The 18,386-nt window shown below is 43.5% G+C and overlaps 2 protein-coding genes across 16 annotated transcripts in view; one reads left to right on the plus strand and one right to left on the minus strand.

The window, feature by feature from the left end:
- Positions 1–2,368, minus strand: part of LOC111250878 (sodium- and chloride-dependent glycine transporter 1-like) — a 39,729-nt gene extending 37,361 nt beyond the window's left edge. For 2 of the 3 annotated variants that reach the window (XM_022806818.2, XM_086977217.1), the window contains exon 1: positions 843–2,368. In XM_022806818.2, the coding sequence (XP_022662553.1) occupies positions 843–884 (42 nt within the window). In that variant the 5' untranslated portion in view covers positions 885–2,368. The remainder of the gene's footprint in view (positions 1–842) is intronic. The other variant, XM_022806797.2, reaches the window with a different exon arrangement.
- LOC111250918 (vesicle-associated membrane protein 3-like) overlaps positions 1–18,386 on the plus strand; it is a 45,607-nt gene that overhangs the window by 9,049 nt on the left and 18,172 nt on the right. For 2 of the 13 annotated variants that reach the window (XM_086977223.1, XM_086977233.1), the window contains exons 1-2: positions 5,287–5,693; positions 17,211–17,317. The exons of 1 other annotated variant lie outside the window; for it this stretch is intronic. The gene's annotated coding sequence lies outside the window, so the exon portion shown is untranslated. Of the gene's footprint in view, positions 1–502; positions 621–5,280; positions 5,694–13,977; positions 16,786–17,210; positions 17,318–18,386 lie in introns of those variants that run through there. 10 more of the 13 variants (XM_086977228.1, XM_086977236.1, XM_086977235.1 and 7 more) reach the window with 10 other exon arrangements.

Here is an 18,386-nt window from a genome sequence, read left to right on the forward strand (position 1 = left end):
TAACCAAGTTTGATTGTCAATGGCTATCTTTCGGCTGCCGCGCGGTTCCGAGGGCTACTATTATTAGTACGGCCAACTATGTGCACTAGCTATATAGAGCGAACATGTAGTTCCTCGTTTGTAACAGACGCTCACAACAATGACAAACTTCCTCTAATAGTTGTCATAGGGCAGAAGGAAACGGGGAGCGGCAGGCAGGCCATCTAGTCGAGAGAGATACCAATGTCGACGGAAACATTTTGCCGGCGTCCGCGTTAATTTAGTGTTTACTCCTTATCGACTTCACTGATGTTGGCAACAACTGTTACATCAATCATCCAATTTCTCTGTTTGTTGCTTACACACCACATATCCGTTAGCTGGTGAGCGAAAATAACGTTTTGCTATAACACACATTGAAATATTATTGGAGAGAAACGAAATCCAATAGTATAGTTCACTCAAGATTCAGAGATCGCAAAACCGATTTATATTACCACTAACACATTTGATATTCTTTCAGATTTCCAATACTGGCGCCGCTAAGCCTTACACAGAATCGAAGAGTCATCTAGCTACGTTTTATTGCCTATTTTTTTTTGCGCCAGCCAAACTGCTTAGAAGCTACCCAGCGGAAGGCAGTAAGTATATAGCCCTGAAAGCTAATGGCAAACGCACGTGCCTTCCATGCTGAGGCCATGGCACTATTATAAGAGCAGTGGCCCCTCTGCGTACACGATGATAAGCCCATAACCCAGAAACAGCTACAATGTACACACCAGCAGTAACAACAACATGGCAGTTCGGTAATAGCATTAACAGGTGCCACAGCCCATATCACAGAAACAAGACCGATCACTTACCTTTTTATAGCGCATCGTGCCTTTCGCAGAGAGATAGTCCATCACACGAGCAAGTTCTACAGTCCAACTGCACGGCGCACTGCACTTTGACACAGCTTTTTTCTATTTTTTTAGAGTAGAACTTCGTTTTTTTTATCGGCAGCACTCGAGATTCTTGTTTGGGTCGATTTTTAGCAAACTAATATTGAAAAACGATGTTTAATAGTCGGACGATGAATATTTCTGTGGTGGATTGTTACTATCGTAGTTTTTGTGTTGTTAACAATGATAGGCCAACAATCAAATAGATCAAAAAAGTAAGGTGAACTAGCGCTATCGGCAAAAATACGTACTACAATTATAACTATATCATGCTTAGGTAGAGTTAGACTAGGTGAACCTAATAGGAATTACTGAGTCGAAGGCACAACGCCCCGCTGCCTGAATGGCTGTCGGGCCTGGTCACCGGAGTAGCCTAATGTTCCTTGTGAACAGATTCATACAACAAAGGTGACGAATTAGCAAACGGGCCTCCAAGAAAAGATAACTGTCGGTAGTATTATCCGCGGGAGGCAATAGTTCATCGAGATGACAATCTGCCCAAACAAGTAAACTCTGCTCAAACAGACACTGACAGACGCGAAGCGTTTTTGAGGCGTTGCTATAAATGTTGTCGTGATTCGTTCCCGGTCATCGTTGTCATCGTCGTCGATGGCGGCGGCGGTGGCGTATCTACAAATTCAAGATTGGCCTGGTGGCATGGCAGAGTCACGTAAGAAAGTCGAGCTGAGCCTTGGTCCTAACTGCTAGCCAGTTAAGTCTCGTCTATGTTTCTCTTCCTTTTTTGGATCTTAAGTAATCGTCTGAGTTTGTTGCTGTCTGCTGTTCGAACACTTTGGCGGTTTTAATCTCCGTTTCTACCTCAATCTCAAGCTCTCTTTTTTTCTGCTACCCTATCAGCAGTATCGGGTGACGCGGCTACGCGTACGGAACCTTTCGGCGGTTTCACCCAGTTTCCTACTCGCGAATACAATGGCGGACTGTTGGCGGCCGGATTGTTGAAGACTGATCCGGTTTTTTGCTCGCTCTCTGGTTTTTTTGTCGAAACTCGTCGTAATTTCTCTTCTGTCCGTTCGTTCGTCCGTCCGTCCGTCTGTAGCGGGTGACACGGGACGACGGCGACAGCGGCAGTAACAGATGCTGCAGCTGCGACAGGGGCTCTTACACTTGTTCGCCTCTCAGATGTTTCGCAACTGTCGTCCGTCTAGCCAGCTCTGGCTTGCAGGAGCAGTGGTAAATAATAAGCAGAAGCAGCTCAACAGCCGCACAAATGCAGCTGCTGTTGCGCTCTCAATTTGGGGTCTGGCAGTAGGGCCATTGGTAGTTTCCGCTAGGATGTGTCTTGCTCACTTCCTATATATATTGCTTTATTTCCCGACGACGAACGGCCAAGACGACTTCCAGGGACCGCGCGCGGGTCTTAGCGGCAGCGGCAGCGACGGCTGCTTTGGCTAGTGAGAGAGTTCGGGCCAACGCTATACAGAAAGACTGACAGACACATAGGCAGCGTCCAGGCAGCGACTACCACAAAGAGAGAGAGGGGTACGAGTTCGAGAAGGCGAGGGCTCGCGAGCGCGCAAAAAGAGAGGGAGGGCAGATGAACGAAGGGCCGCCCGTAGGGCGCTTCATGGCACATCCGGTAACGCCGTCGACGGTACCAGGGAAAAGACGCAGGGAAACAGGCCAGTCGGCTCGGACGAGGAGGGCCGTCGATGGTCAGACAGGATCAGAAAAAGGTCTACCGATAATGGGAAAATGCGTTGGAAGCAGGGATCAGCCTGCAGCCAGCTGCTACCAAAGCCTATCAGCTGCACTAGGGGCAATGGAGGGCCTGGCGCCAGATAGTAACACTCCTCAAATCATATATATTTATTTCGTATGTCACGGAAACCAGGTGGGTCATTTAAAGATTTTTAGTTTTTCAGCTGAAAATAGAACATATTGTAGATTCGACGCTACATAGCTTTATGGACATTTTTTTTTCTAAATCTAGAATCCTTTCTTGATGTATCCTACGATCAACAAACATCGTGCAACCATAACGACGCTCGGTAGAAAGGCGACAGAACGATGTTTAGCGTACGTTGAATATATTAATATTAAATGATGCAAACTAAAGGCGGCAAAGCAATATTTCTTCGAACGTTTCCAAACGTCTTAATAAATATCGTTCTTTTTGTACTTTTTTGCCAAACGAAAAAGGTGCGGCCGTTGACAGAGGCAGAAAAACAGTAATTACCCTTCTGGTCATAGCCATGAGCGACTGCATTTCATTAAAGGCACTCAGTGCTGATAGGAAATGCTCTAATCGATTAGTCACAATTGACGCAGTCAGCGGGAATGCTGATTTAGCTGATTGAACATGAAACTAGCGGACCCTAAAACTGGGTTGGGCAATATTCCGCTTTCGGACTTACAAGTGACGAGATACGAAACGTTGATAATCGTATTTGGACATGTAGTAGCAATTCTGAGCGTAAACGTGCACGGTAATACACTTCTATAACGTTGGTTTATTATAATAGTTGCTGATTTATCCTTTATAATATCTCTATCGATTTTGTCGCAGTTCCTTGCTAGCGCCCCAATGAAGTCCACCGCGACGCGCAACATCCAGGTAACGGTCCGCTATTTTTACTTGCTGCGTTTCTAAGTACGCAAGCAATTATGTCGAGTACAAAAGCTAAACATTTCATAGATACACGTATCAATAACGAATTCTGTGATCAATCAAAGTTATATCTAACTAACATAGAAAACTCTTAGCCATAATGTGTACAATCCAGTCAAATTCTACTTCAGTGCCACGTGTCATATATCTACATACAGTTGTGCCATGTGCATCGCTGCATCTTCCACATGGCGCTTCTGTGCTGTTACTGCCGCTGCTGCTGCTGCTGCCAGCTGTGAAGGGCCGCCGTTTCGCCCAGTCTGGCCTGGCTTACTCTCTGCCTGTAGATGTACATACATATATACACGCATACATATCCCTCTGTGTTCCTACTAACTGTGGTGGAATATATATACTAGCTATGCTCTCCATTAGACTCTATCGTCGGATGGTAAAGCGCCCTCGGAACCATGTTGTCGTTATTCTAGTGGGAGCCTTGTGTCATTCAGCCAACCACCGGCTGTCTGTGGCCGCGTGTGCTGCGATTTTCAGACCCCTTCGGCCCTCGCCTCTCATCGGTTCCGGCAGCGGCTGCGCAAGGGACCCGTTCGGACCAGGCCTGTTTCGGCCCCTTCCACCCTTCCCTCTTTGTGGCTGGCTGTCCGCTCTCCGTATCCGCGGCGGAATATACTTAATCGTACCCCACCTTGTCCTTTTCCCTATACAAGCTACACACAGGCCCACTTGCACATACACATATGGACACGTACTCAACGGGCACTCACACAGCCACTGCCCCATTACCATCACCGCCATTGAACATTGCAGCCGTGGCCACAAACAGCGTCCGACCCGCTGTGCGACAGCGACATACAGCCGCCAACGCCAGCGAAACCTCACTAGTGCGAGAGAGCACCGCTAAAAGTGACATTTTCTCATAGGGTGACACGATTATCTCCTAGCATGGCCTTCGCAGATAACAAAAATTAGCGGCAACGTTTGCGATGCTATTGTCGTTTGTTGGTACCTCAGTCGTTTGGATATGAACGAGGTTTAATCAGGATTATTGGCTCTCATTTTTGGTAATGGTATTAAAAGTGGCGTTTCAAGAGTTAGATTTTTCCTTTCTATTAAGTATTCCTCTCAGGCCTAGACTATGGTCAACGTGTATGATAGTACCTGGTGTCTGTCCTTGTCTGGTTTGATGCTTTCATGCACTAACCCTGGCCGTTACATAGAGCACTTCCCAGTAACTTGGTCTAGAAGACAGCGCTGGGCTGGAATCTATCGGCCGAGATAGATCGCCACATCGTCGCCATTATTGAGACAAAAAGGAGAATACGACGGACGCAAGCCTCTGATACTCGGACCATTCGCTGAACTAATCATTCCATTGACTTGCACGTCATATGGAAACACTGCGGCACTAGAGAATAGTGCCATAATATATTGTTACCGCAGAATATCTATTGTCGTACCTACAATAATTACAGGCGACAAACATGATTGAATCTCGTAAATACGTCAATGATATCGCTCGCTTAACGAGACAAAAAAAAACTTTTCAGTTGTGCTACGTTTTCATTTTATTTGTACAGTGACTCATTTTTTACACACGCCCATCTATTGACCACCGACTACGGTGAATAAGGATAACAGCCAAAAAAACAACAATATTCTGTTGACGGCGTTTTCGTTCTGTGTTTATATCTGGCAACGTATTTAGTTTTCTCTACTTTATACCTACTTATATAGAATGTATTTCACCATCGCCTGCCGCCGTATTCCAAGAAGGGTAGACAAAACCGCCTCACCCTATCGAAAGCAGCGGGTGGTCTATGGAAAATTTTGAGCGCTATAGGCGGCCTGCTGGTCGTCGCGCCGCTGCTGTCTGTAGATAGATAGCATGAACGTGTGTGTCTGTAAAAGTGACTCTAAATCGGTGTTTGTTCGTTCGGCTGGTCTGTCTCGCTCCCTCAACAGACGGCTGCACGCAAGCGTGCGCCCGGCGAACGCTAGCTACTTGTACCACCGCCAGCGTCGACCGTCATCTGTGGGCAAATTTGCGTTTTGCTGCCGTTTTGTATGCACGAGAAGCCAGATTGGCGATTGTTGATCCAAGGGGTTCGCGTATCGGCGGTAGCAATGTTCATCGTTGCTTTGGCTATATGTGTCAGCGAAATGGAGCAGCTTTTCTCTACGTACGTATATGCATTTATATGTTTCGTCCGCTTGACAGCTGCTTATAGTTGTTGTTTATTAGATCGGATTATATTACGACGTTTGTGAGGAGGAGGAAAAGATCGGAGTCAGCGTCGTGTACCCCACCGCTAGCAGTAGCGGCAGCTGAGGCAGCAGCGGCCGGCAACGCGATGATACCGTTGCTGCCACAGGCGACAACGGCTGAAAACATGGCTATGGCCTCCACACGAATTACACCAGCATCCATAACTACCGCGGCGAGTGTAGGGCAAAACGAACGCGCGCTCAGAGCGTTCACGTTCTCTATTCACTGATATGCCGTTATCGGCAGCGGCAGTACGAAAACGTAACGTCACACAGTCAGCGTCATCTGGCATCTCCATCTCGCTTAGCACCAAAAAAGAGCAGCCGCAGAACCAGCTACCACAAGCGTTGCAACCACCGCTGCTGGCGCCACTGGAAGCCACAAAGTTTGTTGCTCGGAAAACGAGCGGTTGCCTCCTCTTGCCAGGGCTGCCGCCGCTCCTGCGTTCGTGGTTCATCGACTCTGTCGGTAATCGCTGGCGGCAGCGGATGAGTGGTGAGGTATAGCCTAAGTAGATTCATCAACCTGTGTCAGTGGTCTACTATGGCCGTGTGGGTCGAGGTGGAAAGCATTGCGGTAAGAAGCGATCCAGCATGGCTGAGGAAGAGGCCACGTGTACGCCGCCATGTGGCGACTGACTTAATGCCTAGCCGTTTCTCTTGCTGCTGTTAGAACATCCAACGAGTCAACGCGTAACAACAAGAAGAAAATGAGGGGAGAGAGTAGTGGGGTGGGCAGCGATGATGCCGTCAACGGTAGGCGCATGCCAACTGGCCGATTGCCGAAAGGACATAACGTTCAGTCCTAACGTAAACAGGAGCTGTATACGGCGGATCAGAACAAGATAGGAAGATATGTGATAGAGGCAGTTACTCTATAGGCCGAGTGGCCACCGGCAAAGGCGTTCGCGGACGATGATAGTTGAGGAAAGCTTCTTAGGTCGTGACAGCAACTGTAAAAGGGGCGACGTAGAGCTGGACACTGAAGGTTTTCGAAAACAATCGAAGGCAACACACATGACAAATAATAGGCGGGGCAATTCCGAAAAAGAGGGAAGGGCAAGGGAACTGACAGGTTGGCAAACAATAGTCCAATACCCATGCAGCAATGCAGTCCAAGCTTGTGGTCGAACTGCAGCAAATCGTAGAGCATGAGATAGTACGTAGCAGACATGTAGACTATGTGCGCTGGTCGTTAGCTGCGTGGCACTTTCGATATTGATCCGTGCTTTTTATTATACCCAAAATGTGAGAAAATATCAAAAAGGCTAGAGCAGAGGAATTGACGCTACCGCTGTACGAAAACTTAGCCAATATAGTTAAACTACGAACGGCGACGAAATTGTTGCTACCTTTTTACCTTTCGATTGTCGTTTGTTCTACCTTTTTTTTGCCATTAAAAGACGGTCACACATGAGGAGGAGAGGAAGGGAGCATAGAGAGAAAAAAAGGCGAAAACCGAGCAAACTGACGATGAAAGCGGCATTGTCAAAGGATGGACTCGCCGACAGAGCGAAGGCAAGAGGGGGCATGATGGCAAGTGGGCGTTCAATATAGCGATCGACGGAAAAGTCTCTCCCTTCTTTCTTGAAAGGCAAATAATCGCGTACGGCCATCCACAGTCGGTCGAACATTCGCATACGAATTCGCAACTGGGTGGTAATGTACACAGTCAGAAGAGCGAATGCGGGCTTGCAATCAAAAAGCCGAACTGCAGAAACGGAGAGACGGAATCAAAGGGGCAGGGACGTACAGACAAACTTTCGACGAAACATAGTGTATCTATTTGCCAGAACATCCGAATGGGTAAAAAAAAAAACTGAAAGCCCTTTTGCCAAAAGTCTAAGTATAAAAGATGAAGGGTCAAAGGTGAGGAACCGAAAAGTTGAGATAGGGAAACGAAAGTAGGTTGTACTTCAAATGAGGATACCTTAGGAGCTTTCGTTTGCGAGAAAAGATGCAAGCTTCTGACTTAGCAAAATTTGGTAAAAACCTGACGGACGAAGTAGAAACGTCGAAGGGTTTCAAAAACAACCCCCTTTTTTTTAACATCGCTACCTTCCCCTAACGATTTTTTATTTGCTATTGCTGCTGCTATTCTAAGTCCCCTACGCATATAAGCGTTATTTCAACTACGAGGCACTGTGCCCTTACTCTTCGTTAGTCTATCCCTCCTCAATACATACTATTTTATGTAGACAATAAAGTGTAATTTTTGGAGTTGGAGAAGCGGTAGAATATTGGGATATTAGTGAAGTAGATGACGACAGAGAGATTCATAGCACAAGAAAATTGCACGGAAGGCAGACGCGTGTTTCGTTTGTTGTGCGCGGACGCGTATACATGTGCTCGAACGATGACTCATATTTTTTTTATATCAACTTCGATTCCATGTAACTTCACGTTGTTTACCTTTAGAGCCCGTGGACAACTGATTAACAGCTTCGATGCAACTTACAGGCCACTATGTGACATAATAAATTACAAAAAGATTATGATACGTGTTAGAAATTACTATTATTGTTACTCTCGACGTTTGGAGTTGTCGTAAGGCGTTTCTTCAGGCAAAATGCTGCCATTTTTCTATAAACCTTTCTATTATTTTCTGAATAATAATGTCTGTATAGCTCAAATATTTATCCTACCTCGGTTATAGAACTTCAATAAAAAAAAATACGTCACCTGAACAGAAACGTATCAGCTGATCAAGCCTAGGCACTTTTCAATTATAAGTAAAGAACCTTAACATTACACAGGCTATAAGCGTATAGCACGGTGGTGAAAATTTCACTAGTTAAATCTTCCTACGCTCGAACGTAATTCCGTTCATTCACTCTATGACTAAATTTATTTCCAGATGTGGTAGTTAGTCTTTACAATAGACGCAAAAAAAAAAGAAGAATCTGTTCTCAAGAGTCAAACTGTTATATTTTAAGTCCGGCGCTCTCAATTCAGACTAACAGAAAATTATCCGTCGTAAATACACAAAAAACTGCTCGAAGCATTTTACGAGCAAAGCAATACATATAAAACTTAATTAAGAAAAAAAAAACAGAGGATCGTTGCTGAATGCCACTGCAAGCAGATACAGAAGCCTATGACATCATTAGATTGTCGGCCTAAGACTCACTGTATACCATAATTTGTGGAACCCAAGCAAATATGGGCCTTGTCAAATGAATTAACATTGATGCAACACTCGTGAAACCCTTTACCAAACTATAAGGATTAAAATTCAAAAATTCTACATGATAAGGAGAGAAAAACGTGGAAAGTGATGAGGGCATTGAGCGAATCATGCTTAGGATCGTTTTGAATAGGAAGTTTTTACCGACCAAGTTTTTAGGTCCAATAGTACCTGTAACATTGTAAGTCATGCACAGAGCTGTGTTTTGGTTCTGCGATGTGAAGGTTTGTGAAAGCCCAGCCATAGCAAAGGCACGTCGTCTCGTATATAAACAGAACATGCTGCCAGTGCTAAACCCATGATTCTTAAGACGCCGTTCTCGTTCATTATATGACTTCTCATATAAATATATATGAAATAGAGCTGAAGATACATCGTCGCCATTTCGAAGAAGCGTGAAACAAGTAGTACTTTCGAAATGCTGACTGATATGCACCTACTGAACATAAATCAATCAAATGTGAACATACAATGGTAGGCGCATAATAGATAGAGCAGGGCAAGAAGTAGTTGAATTTTTGCGTTGCCTAAAGCAATATGTTTGGAATAGGCACGAGCTCCGTTCTCATGCATTGCCCTAAGCGCAGAAGCAGATTCTCATCGTACAACTGATGGCGATATAATCCGCAGAGCGAGCAAAACAGTTTCTGTCGCGAAAAATAATAATTTTACATAATTACCACTAAATCTTATCAGAGCACCAAAATGTTTTGCACGTTAATGACTTTTATGGGCCTATTCAAGTACCGTTGAAGTGAAAATGCGTACGCCACAGTGAGGTGATTGCATGATTCATTTTAACGTGCGAACAAATACATTCATAGAAGGTAAGATATGTCTTTTATCTCTGTTAGCGAGTTGGAAAATAAAAATGCACTTAGATTGACCTCCTGAGCTTAGTCAGTTGTCTGTACCAGAAATTGGAGGTTCGTCCTCTCTATCGTCGACTACGTTCTCCAGTAGAATCGCTGCAAGAAGACTTTATTCGTAATGAGAGAAACATTCATAGAGGCTCCCGCCTTGGCCTGCGTGACCATAACCCTGTCCCTGAGCGTCGAGTCGCAGTGTTCCTTGAAGTCGACGAACACCGCGTGTAGCGGACTGCGCGGCGTGGTCCGTGTTCTCTTGACGTCTGCTACTAGGAACCTGCGCGCCATTCCTGCGGACTGTTCTCGCGAAAACTGTTCCGTGGAAAAAGCGTGTACATTTCCTAAGTAGCTGTCTACTCTTTTAATCGGCGAGCCAGTAAGCAGCTTATAACAAACGCGTTTATTTGCCATCCCTTGCCACATATGGCGGCGTAGTAGGTTCGCTCTTTCCTTTAAGAATGGCTAACAGGCATGCGTCTTTTCACTACGCTGGAAATGCGTCAGCACGTAAGCACTATTAAATAGTCCTAGTGTCTAGCATGGTACCAGAACGACGGCGCGTTTGAGAGACTCACTGCATACCGTATTTGAACCAATGGCCTTCCTATTGCAGAAGCTTCTAAGTCCTTGCATTAACTCTTGTACTATGAAACCTTGTTGAAAGAGATCACGTTGTACTGAGGTACCTTGTTTTCATGCTGGACTGAAAAAGGCACTTCGCGTGGTATCGTACCCCTTGAAACAAATATCTGCTATATAAACGTAAAACATAAAAAGAAGTGATTTATGGGATCCGAAGAGCTGATCAGGTGAGCCGGCAGGCCGCCGTTGTCCGTTGGCCACTTAGATAGTTGACATCCTACAACGGCGATCAAGCGGGTCTCTGGCCGTACAAGGTAATCATTGCCTTTGTGTCGAATACGTTTTTCGACAGGTCGTTTCAAAACGAAGAGTAAATGGTAGAACTCAGGCTATATTTCAACTATATGCCTGAGGTCCATTTGGATGTTTCAGGCAAGGATACAAGATCATGGCCTATACTTTCGGGTGGAGGGGAAAGACCTACTGTAGACTAGAAAACTTCAACCTGATGCTTCGTACAAATATCAGTATTGACCAGTTCAGGTGCAGGGAGAATTTCAGGGAGTGTGTTGCAGGAACGTATCTACATCTAGGCATCTCGACGGAGCTTAACGTTTACCAGTCCGTACAGGTACAACTTGAAGAGTGAGGTTTATCGCCATAGGTATAAGAATGCGAATGCTTACGTGCAATGATAGAGAATGATTCCCATCCTCAAACTTTATCCCACTTCTGAATACATTCATCTCAAATACATTGATAACCGAACTTCCTGCATGTACTAGGAAAGTTCGTATGGAAGTAAGACTGAGTAGGCACGACGTAAAATAATATATTTTATATATGGCCCGTTGTCCTCTATTACAAAGCAGCGTGCAGAATAGAAAAACAATAAGTTGAAAAGGTTAAATATTCAAGTCTCGGTCAGCACGAGGATGTCTACAATACCCAGGGCGTCCAAGGATCGAAGTGCCAGAGTTGCATCTCGCACTTCGATTCAGCCCTTATTTCTTAGCATCTCCTCACGGTTCGGCTTTGCTGCAAACTCTGTATTATACCCACAAGCGGCTACAGTGATCCAAGCTGCTGCATACCATAATCGGCCCTCTAGTGATTAATGCTGCCAAAACCCACTTCGAGAAATCCTCGATAATTAAGTCAGGCCATTCATTGGCCGTAGTCCATTCATTCAGCTTGGTGCTACCCCTTATATCGATGGTTCCTTAATGGGGACTTCGTCTAACGGTGATTGATCCCTTTGAAGCTAACCCGGACGCTGGAACGTTCGGCTCTGGAAGTCCGGTTGAGCTGACTAGATTCGTTATTCACGCCCCCTCCTCCTTCTTCTAAAGGCTTCATACTCCTGGTAATGTTGTAGGCGGTCTTCCCGGCCACTTCACTTTCGTAGCCACTTTCGACGACCAGGCGCTTTCTGCGCAATTTTGACGGAGGGGTAAACGGAGAGCACCTCTAGTTGTTACTCGAACCGTAAGATAATTGACGTCACTGAAAAATTTTCTAATTGCTGATATATTTTTTTAATCCTTTTCAAATTCCATGCTTTTATGATAAATAGTCTGTAAAATATCGCGGCTGTCCTTTAATTATCTGTTTGATACATGGCAGTGACGCTACACACCTTCAGCGCCGTCCGAATACTTAGCAACGTCTTTGTAAGAAAAAATTTCTCTTAACACGAAGCCAAGGAGTTACATGCTGCCAACGTCCACCGCTAGCGTTGCTTTTTATGGCGGAAAAAGGTTAAGCCGTCCCAAAGTCGCTCGGAGATGTCTCGCATTTTATGGTCATCCACCTTCACATGCTTCTGTTCCGTATGTAAGCTTGGCATTTACCCTTCGACCTTCATCACTCGACAAAATACGAACCTCATGAGACCCATCGATTCCTTCCCCACACACTTCGTAAATTACTATGACAATTTGCACCGAGCATAGCCTATAACGTCATTTGCCCGCTGGACCAGTCCCGTCGCTTGTCTTACTAATTGCCTTGCGTACATTCGTTGCATTTAGTTATGATTCTCTCTGGCGCGACGACTGCGATGGCGTATGCGATCGTTTTCGAGTGTCGATGGATACTTTGGCAAATGTAAACTGTGTGCATCGCGTGTTGCGGCTGCCATTTTTTGTACCAGGGATGGTCCAAGTGCGTGTTTATGGGTGGATTGTGCTTAGGCGACGGGACGCAGATGACAATACTGCCGTTCACTCACTAATTCCTAGAAGAAATGCGCTGGTATTTCCGCGGAATCGATCAGTACATACGTAAGAGAAGGAACCGTTTGCAAATACCGGGCATTTCGGATATTTCGGGGTGCACGAAATGAGGACAACTCGATTGGTGTCTAGCACGTCCGAAGAAGCTCAGTGGAACTCCCCAAAAACAGGCGAAGACTGAAGAGTAGACAGCTATATGATTATGATAACTGATGACCAGTCAGTTGATAACTAACAAGGCGAAGTTCAGGAGATTGGGATCAAACCTTCTCTCTGCATCCGTCACTTTTTTCGCTGTGGCACATTTATGGACATGAAGGGACTCCAATGAAACGACATCTCTATGGGTAATTACAAGAAAAAAGTATTATTAGGATGTTTGTGATCTTAGGACTTCCTCAAGTGTCACTAGCTACTTGGCGTGACAGCTTCGTCACAAATGTAGAGCAAACGGATGAAAAAAAAAGTGACATTATCATTAGGCAAAAAAAAATATTGTCATTAATGAAGTTAGTCGGTAATGAAACCTTCAATTATGTTAAAATTGAGACTATTTACAGTTGTCACCGATACTCTTCAGCGACAACTCGTCATTTCTGCCCAGAGTTCAAAAGACGCGCTGATTAAGCCTGCATGTAACGCAAAGGTGCCCTTACCGATCGGCCGCTTTCGCTCTCGGACACTTTTTTTGACAATGCATTTTTTCTACTGTCGCACGCCGTACACGCTCTGATTCATGCAGAAATCGTTTGTTTCTGATCCTTCAACTGATCCTTCCTGAAACTTCATCCTAAGACAGACATTTGAGGAAGCTAATGTTCGAAATACTCTCAGCTTGGTTTCGGGTCGGGCGCCTGAAAATGCTGGCCTCCAGGCCTGCCAGGACCGGATAACAAAGCAGCTGGAGTACCTTTATTTTCTGCAGAACACTCGACAGTGTTGCCACTGACGAGCTAATCCAGTTTTAGTACTATAGAAGGTATAGAGAAAATGATATTGGATATATTTTCTAAAAGTTTAACATGTTATGTATAAATTTATCGTTGTTTTCATTAATTACGCTACGTAAATCGCGGCCAGTCATACGTTTTTAGTTATCTACACTGAATGCTCAAATCAAAAGTCTAGCTGAATTTACATAGTCAAACGTTCTAAATACGACAGCTTTGTCGTTCGTGGTATGATCTCTGAGGAGATCCTTTTTATCAGAGACTGCAACGATCTGCAAATTTGAGCGTGCCCATGGGCCACTATGCAGGCACGATGCGTCAAGGATAGAAATGTTCTGAATTACCCGATAACATTACTATCATGAATATATCTTTTATACGAGTTTCTGATTCGGTATTGGACAATAGAGTGCTTGACAAAACAACAACTCATATATCTCGAGCAAGAGATTATATAGACAAGGGATAAACTTTCCAAATATATTATACAAGTTAATATCCGGTTATGTGTAAAGTGTAAGCCCCGACCTATCATCTAGTTGGGTTTGTCTAACCTAGTTTTTTGTTGGCATTTACCATCTATCCTTAATTAAACAACTGACACCTATTCAACGCCATTTTTACCATCGTCATTTAAATGTGTTCAAATATATGTAGGTAGGAAAATCGCGAGAGGCAACATTTCATATGCAGTTAAACTGCTGTGGTTTTCATTCCCTTTCGTACATATGCATACGTATAATGTTTGCCTTCGTCTATTTATGACACTATCATTTCTTTGTCAACAACCCATTTTTTGTATGACCAATGTCAGGGGATCCGTTACCTTGCTAGACGCAAAGCTCGGTGTTTATTCATTACGAATAAACGGGCCCGTAACTGACGGAAATTGATGTTCTCTAACGCTAACAATCTTCGGCGACTACCGTTCCGAGAAAGTCAGTATAAGGCGTCAACTCATAGCAGTGGAAAAACTAGATTTCAAATGAAGAGGCAGCAAGTTATCTGCTAAGTATCTACTCACACTACTGTACTCTATTGCATACAAAGTTATATTGAAGGGACTAGAAAGTTAGCTCTTCATGAACTTCATGAAACACGAACTTGTACATCTGTCATACATATAATACGAGACTGAGTATTACCATTGTATGTCTGTCAATATGATGTAAACAGAATAATTTATAGAACTTAAACGAACTCCCTTCTCGATTTCGTCTTACATATAAAGTTGATTTACTTAGTCATTCTACAAAACAATTCATTTTGTAGGTTTCCACGTACATCCACGATCCGTTTTGAAATAGTGTCATAGCAAAATTAGGATAGTCAGGCCTTATGAGGATCGCCATGTTTAGGCAACATTTTTCCTAAATTCGTTGGCAACCACCATGTTAACAGGCCTAAGAAACCACCCCTGACTTGCATTTTCCTCTGTTTCTACGTAATGAGAATGCAGTATAATGCATGCTTGTAAGAAGCATTCATCATTATAGAACTGGTTATTACATCATTCATGTCTTAATACACTCTTGGCACGCTCATCGATCATAGTGATCTTTCCGTTGAAATCTTCAAAATATTAACAGAATTCTGGGATCTTTGCAGTACATTCACTACTGGAATGCATGGAGATAACTTACAGTTATCAAAAGATAACTGTGTATTTACCACGTCGTCTCCTGTTAAAGCTTAGGGAAAAACGTACGAAGCCTTTAAAGATCGTTCTGATCACACGTCTAAGTTCAATACAAATATAGCTTGACGTGAGATTAATAAGGAGCAAACGTCTTGACACTTTCGTGCTTTGACCTGGAAAGAAGATAAAGAGGTGTGGTATTTTTACATAGCAGACCTGAGTGGTAACACGACTAAAGGTGATGTGCCATCCCCGTGCTTTTGAACACTTCGTTGACAATTCCTGTATAGTTTAGCACAAAACATATCTGAATTCGAAATGTTTTTATACAATACAATGCAAAAACTCCTTTATTAAACGCGAGATAACGTTCCACAATTGTCTACGGCGGGTCATAGACCAAACAAAATATCGCTAATATTACCACTTGGGTACCACATTATTAAGTACCACATTAATCGTTTGGGAAGCAAATATGTCAACTTTGACAACAATGACTGACCGGCCGGCTGAGCGAAGCGAACGACAACGACCTGCAAGACCTAGTTGGGAAAAATACGGTCCAATCGAATACAGAGCTCTCCGCATAGCTAGAGTGATCCAGATGGCTGTTGTCAATCGTTCGCATTCAACTAGAGAAAACTGACAAAAGCGTAAAGTGAAACTCCATTGATTACTCCGTAGAAATGCCAAAAAAAGAAGACTCTGACAATATACTTTTGGTTGCTTGCATGACAAAGGTCATTTCTACCCGAAGTCGTTACCGGCGATGAAAGATCGATTTTTCACTATACCCGTGAATATGAGTCAGAACGGTCAGAGCTCTTCAATTTGACGGTACGAAGAAATATACTCATAAACTGCACCTCGGCGTGTGATAAGTCGAGAAGAGAGAGTCATACTACGAGCTGCTGAAATGCCTGGAAGAAGTTACAACAGCCTGTCACACAAATCAACGTATACGCAGAAAGAAAAAGGCCTTGGATTGGCATGAGCGATGCAAAGTACTATTGCTGCATAACAACGTTGCGTCGCATGCTCCAATGAGGAACTCTGCCCATGCAGCCTAGACATCGCTCTACATTACTGTTACTTATCTCGGTTGAGGCAGCATAGCCAGTTCCCGTGGTAGGTTAGTTGATAAAGAAATTGCGCGCTAATCTTGGACTATACATTGGGTTCGAATCCAGGTATAGACAGACACACGGTTCGCTTCGTTTCTTCCAGCCATCTGCTGCCGAACGTAAAACACGAAACATAAAAGGCATGGCGAGGAAGAGAAATACTTCAGAAGAGAGACCGAACTATTGCAAATGGGTCGACGAGTTAATCTCTTCCGATGACGAAGCCTTCTCCTTCGCAGGATACATTGGCCGCCAAAAAGATAATCGAAAATTCTAGTAAACGAAAGACCGTCCCTACGCGTCCTTTTTTCCCATTTAATCTAAAAGGGGTAAAGAATAACGAACAACAAACTTTAATTCCAAGATTATACAAGCCTGAATGTATACATCCGAGTAAACAATATTCGACTCCAAAAAGGGTAAAAATACATCTCGAAGCTCAAACATATTTAATTGTCGCACTATCATAGAGTAGCATTATTACAAAAATTTCCTTAGGATTTCATACTGAACGATATTATTATTATTATTTATTATAATATATATTATACAGCATCGTAACTATCTCAAAAACGACTCGAAGGGTTTTTTCGGCTTTTTTTTTTTTTTACATGGCTTTAATTTGGTGGTTAGAATCATTGATTACTGTTGAAGAAATCAGATTCGTAGGAAAATAATAAATACTGCTGAGGGACGCTAATTTAAACTGGAAGAAATTTAGCTTTTTCCAGAAACGGCTGAAAATTTGTGAAGTATCAAAATTGAAAGATAACTTTTTATACCCATTGCCTCGATCGTTTGCTGCCTTCTAATCAAATATGGAGTTTTCCTTTCTTCTTTTCAGAAGTTATAAATACGCAGACTTGAGGAGCTTACTATTTGTTGAGACTGCAGAACAGCCACGACCCAATGGTAACGAGTCGACGGCAACATGATGGTAGCTCAGCGAAGGTAATACAGCAACAAGTTCCAAGTTCAGAGCGTCTGAACTTGTCATAGATTAGATTGGAAAAATACTGGACAATGATAGTTATTAACTGGCGTCTATGTGCAAAAAAGCCACCGATCGGACAAATGCACTGCAGATACCGAGCGGCGACAGCCACCTGTTTCGAGTTGTTGTCTATATGGAATCAGCTGAATCAGATAAAGCACTCTGACCATAATACTCTGATCAAAATTAATTTCTATATAGTGAACTCGCAGCCTGTGGTCAGCCCTTACCTTCGAGCTCAACTACATTGGACAAATCAGACCTAGTGGACAAACAAAGGAGGGCATATGTGCGAATTCTAATAAATCTATAGGAATAGGAATTTCTTTCATGTTTAATCATTTAGACAGATCTCAAGCTAAGACCTGTTTACAAATATGCTATCATAACAATCTATGTCACAGGAACAAATTCGCCTATTCATGTATTTAATAAGCATTCTCCTGAAGGGCATTAATCCTGTTTGTACTCGTTATGGCAACAACAGATACTAGTTTGCCATTTCAAACCAGCTGACCAAATTCTGAACCGGAGTGAGATCTGGCCGCCGAACCTTCAGCGCTTCAGTAATCGTTGTGTCGTTTTATGATATTCATGACTACGCATGAAACAGAATCAAAAAAAGTCAATATGCCAAAACTGTAATTTATTTAATTTTCGTAAATTATGTTACATCAATTGTAGTCCTTCTGAAAATTATCTGAGCAATTTTTCAATAGCAATAATAGCGTAGCTTGTTTTTGCTTGGCTCGGTTTAATATAGCGTGTTTAGTATACGCATGAGAGCCACGCTACTTCTACATAGAAGAGCTTCCCGATACTAGAGGTTATAGGACACCGCTTATCTCTGGTGGCTTCCTGAATGAATTTCCTAAATACCTTTGCGCGACCTGAAATGTATAGGGTGTTTCGGTCACAATTCGATATGAGCTATGGAAAGCTTCCGATATATGTTTAATAACATCCCTTTACCTACCTACCCACCCACCCACACGATCACTCAGTTGGCGTCTAACGCGCACTGCA

The sequence above is a fragment of the Varroa destructor genome, unplaced genomic scaffold (genome assembly GCF_002443255.2).
Source record: "Varroa destructor unplaced genomic scaffold, Vdes_3.0 BEIS01000001.1, whole genome shotgun sequence".
NCBI lineage: Eukaryota > Metazoa > Arthropoda > Arachnida > Mesostigmata > Varroidae > Varroa > Varroa destructor.